The sequence below is a fragment of the Egretta garzetta genome, unplaced genomic scaffold, assembly GCF_000687185.1.
Source record: "Egretta garzetta isolate BGI_Z169 unplaced genomic scaffold, ASM68718v1 scaffold100, whole genome shotgun sequence".
Taxonomy (NCBI): domain Eukaryota; kingdom Metazoa; phylum Chordata; class Aves; order Pelecaniformes; family Ardeidae; genus Egretta; species Egretta garzetta.
The window spans coordinates 1682072-1686247 of NW_009258265.1; the positions used below are offsets into that span (position 1 = coordinate 1682072).

The window sequence follows — 4176 nt, forward strand, 5'->3', positions numbered from 1 at the left end:
AGAACACAGACTTAGTCAAGGACAGCCAGGTTACCTACAGCACATGCAACTCGGAACACGATGCCGACAGGTTGGCATCATGCATACAGAGAGCAAGAAATACAAAACATCCCAGGCCTGGCTGCTAAAGGCTTGTTATTTAGGATGAAATACAGATGCCATCAAGCACAGAACAGCCAGCACCAAAACACAGCTCGCTGCCGGGGTATGAAAGCAGCAAGAGAAGAGGGCACAGCAACCAGAGAAGGAAGGAGTCAATGTGGGTGGCATGAAGAGGGGGGAAGAGGCAGATCTTGGACATCGAAACAAGCCCAGGGCAGACACTGGTAGCAGACGATTCCTACACAGAGACTTTCCAGGCTGCAAACACAGTGGGAGGACCCCCGTCCAACCAGTGAGCCCTGGGTTGAGCAGAGCCTGTGCCAGTTGCAGGGACAGGCACCCTGCCTCTGCCGGGACGCGCTGCGGGGCTCCCAGCACACGGCACAGCCTGCACCAGCCTTTGCTTCTGCAAACATGGCTGGCGGCGGTCGCGGGGAGCCGGGCTTCTTCAGCCACTGCCTGACATTCCCCAGCGAGACAGTGCAATGGCAGCACCGAGACAGCTCTTTGCATCCCCAGCGTGTCCATCCCTGAGGGCTGCCACCTCCATCCTCCGCCCCCAGACCTCACAGCTCGGGTGGGGACTCAGCCCAGGCTGTCAGAACAGGCACCTGAGAGCAGGGCACGTGAAGCCAACGTGGGCTGCCCCCAGGCTGCTGTGGCACCTGCAGGAGCAGGGCCCGTGTGCTCACCACGGGCTGCACCGTCCCATTCGCTCACTCAAGACATCTCAATGCTCTTAGGGATGGTGGTGTCCTGAAAGGATCAGAGACCGCATTAGCCCAGCATATCCGTGACTCGGCACGAGTGCCGCTGGTGCCTTTCTCCGCAGCATTGCTGTCACCGGCACAGAGAGGAACCCTGGTCACCGGCCTGCAGCCACAGCTCCAGAGCGACGTGCCCAGATCAAGCCAGGGCACATCTCATTGAGTTCAGGTCAATAGGCTCCTGCTACAAAAAGGAAATTTTAAAATTTCACAGCCCCACAAACTCAGCCTGGACTCCAGCATCTTGTCTACACTGATAATTACCTACTGTTGACAAGGGGTGTCAGCAGCACTGCAGCTGAAGCGGTGCCGAGTCGTCCTCCAAGGGCAGGGCAGGCAGGACAAGCTGTTCAGCCCCAGCTGGGGACAGATGGCCAAAGCATGCCAGGGAGCAGGCGCCGTCTGCTCCACTGGATCCCGAGAACGACCACACTGGGTTTGATCAAAGGTCGCTCCAGAGCAGCACCCACCTCCGCCTGCAACAGGCACTGAATGCTTGGGCAAAGAATGGGAGAGACGAACACGATCCTTCCCTGGCAGAGCTGTCCAGCTTCCACTGGTCAGCGATTGTGGATTTACTGGGTCGAAGACTGTGCCTGGCTCGTGGTTTCTGACAAGCTGGGTACTTCATTATCAGCACTGAAAAATCTAAAACTTAGGTCACACCGTCCACCAGCCGCTGTTGTACAGAGCTTACCCCACCACCTCTGCACCAAACCCAGTGGCTTTCAGCAGACTGCACGTAGAAAATGGAAGTAAATGCTGCCCTGAAGACAGGCAGTAAGGGCCCACACGGTCTGTAGTGCCGGCATGTAGAAAAAAAAGCACTTGTGCTGCCTGCTTCCCACCCAGATGGGGTGGTTCGGGAAGCCCGCCCTCTCCCCAGCACGCTGCTGCGTTCATCTGGTGCAGTAAGGAAACACAGCCGAAGGGCAAGAACCTGGTACGCTGCTCTGTTTTGTTTCTGATGGAAAAACAGAGATAGACGAAAACACCCAGGCTGCTCTATAAATACATCTCATTTTAATTACTTCAAATTAGTTCCTTGGCATCCACCCCCACCCCGCTGCTCAGCCTGCTTCGCAGCAAGCACACAGCATTCTGCCATTGAGGTCTTCTACAGCACAGCAGCGATGGCGAGTTCCTTGTGCTTGCTTTCACCCCGCTTGGCAACGCAGCGGGGACTGCAGAGCCCAAGCACACGGCTGGCAGGAGGGAAGAAGGTGCCCTTCGAGGCCAAGGTCGAGCAGCCAGCTGAAGAGACCGCTCTGTGGCCTTCACAGGAACGGGATGGGCAACAGGAGGAGCAGTCCCATTTTTTCCACTTCTGGGTGGTCCCTCTCAGAACTGCCTAAAGCAGCTTTAGCTTCGCAAACACAATCAACAGGGAGAAAAGACAGACAGAGGATCTCTGAATATTTCTAAGAAGTCATGTCTTTGGAAGGCTTCGCAGATTTTCCTCGCCCCAAGAAATCCCGAGTATGCAGCTACTTGCAGTCACGGCTTGAAACCAGGCCAGGAGAGTGAACCTTCACAGCGAGAACTGCTTCAGCAGCCAGGGAAGAGGGGAGGGGAGGTGGCTCCCATCAGAAGAACTTGACGCCTCGGCCATCATCCAGTGTGATAATTTCAGCTTTGTGCTCTTGCTGCAAGGCTTGCAGGGCACGGAGCAGCATAGGCTCATCTAAGCCGTGGAATTCTGGGGAAGGACAGAGATCCCCATCAACAGGGGGGGGAAAAAAAAAAAATCACATCAGGCAACAAACAGGCTTACAAAGTCCAGGGACTGGTGGTAGCGAAGCAGAGGGCTCTCAAGAGCACCTTTCCGACTCCAGCGCCGTAAGACTACGGCAAATCCAGAGTCACGGCTACACTGACAGACTCATCACTACATTGCTGCATCAGGAACAAAGCCTGAAGGTCAACAGGCAGAAGGGAATGAGTCACAGCAGCCTCAAAGGCAGCACAGAAGCCAGGTATAAAAACAAAACACCCCACACCTCACGCCGGATAAAGAGGGGGGCACTAGGGAGGCTTGTGGGGCGGAGGAGGGGTTAAAATGCAAACAGTGACAATAAATGGAGATGTTCATGTAAAGTGGTAAAAAAGCCTTCAGAGCGGCATTTGTCAGTGGTGATCAGTGTGAGCTTGCATAAGCAATCTTAAAATATTTAATCTACAGAACTATAATCTGACAATCAACTGTTTACGCGCTCAGATCAAGTGCGCTCTGAAAACCTGCTCCAGAACATGACACATGACATTACTACCTTCATTCTCTGTATCATCTCCACTGGTTAATTCATACAGCGTGAACACAGAGTTGGTCAAGCCGTTCTTCGACACCTGGAAACATAAAAGCAATATAGCAAATCTCATCCGCGTGATTTAACATCCTCAGCATGACCTCTCATACATTTCAGTGCAAGTGAAATGGAACGTGGACAGCATTCGATGAGCAAAAATACCCTGGAAATGCTCTGGGGCACTGGATTGTCAAGAAATGACACCTAAGGAAACTCAGATGGTTCCTTTCCCTGCCTCTCTCCTCCTTCTGCCCATGTGTTTTGCAATAAGGACTCGTGCCATATGAAGGCAATGCAGCAACGCTGCTCTGTCCTCACTAGGGAACAGCCAAGCGCAGTGGGAGCGGACGACTGCATCCACTGCTCAAGCTGCTTCTTACAGCACGTAAAAAGCTGTTACTATCTCTACGCTTCTCTGCAACAGAGAGAAATGGAAGCAGAAAGGTAAAAGCAGCAGGGAAGCAAAAGAAAAATATTACAGTGGTCTTTTTCACAAATCACAGCCAATTCCTCCTGTCCTCCTGGATACAGAAAGCCTGGTCTGTGGGGCGAGACAGCTGCTACGTTCTCACCCACTGATAGATGAGCTTTCCCCATTCTTCCGGTCTCCTCCACATGATGAGAAAACTGGTTTTGTTCTTATCTAACCATTCCAGGTTCCCTAAAAACAACAGGGAAAAGGTATTTAATCAGCCTGGAGTAACGATCCAACCTGCAGATTTCCCAAGACGTGCTAGGTACTACACCCACAGGCGGCTGCCTCTCCCCGCCACACGACTGCTCGCATCAACTTCCTAAACAGCTCTGTGTACTGAAATTAAGTTCTCTTTCAAGTCATAGAATCATAGACTAGAATCATAGAATCACTTTGGTTGGAAAAGACCTTTAAGATCATCAAGTCCAACTTTTAACCTAACCCTACCATCCCACCACTAAACCCTGTCCCTAAGCACCTCATCTAGCCTTCTTTTAAATACCTCCAGGGATGGGGACTCGACCCC

At 52.5% G+C, this 4176-nt stretch overlaps 1 protein-coding gene across 1 annotated transcript; it reads right to left on the reverse strand.

Annotated features, from left to right (window-relative positions):
• Window positions 1-427: 427 nt before the first annotated feature.
• On the reverse strand, window positions 428-4072 carry VPS25 (vacuolar protein sorting 25 homolog). The gene is made up of 3 exons (XM_035903556.1): window positions 3748-4072; window positions 3140-3215; window positions 428-2568 (listed from the first exon to the last, which is right to left on the reverse strand). Exons 1-3 carry the CDS (start codon window positions 3790-3792, stop codon window positions 2456-2458), a joined length of 234 nt encoding a protein of 77 aa, XP_035759449.1. The 5' UTR covers window positions 3793-4072; the 3' UTR covers window positions 428-2455.
• Window positions 4073-4176: the final 104 nt, after the last annotated feature.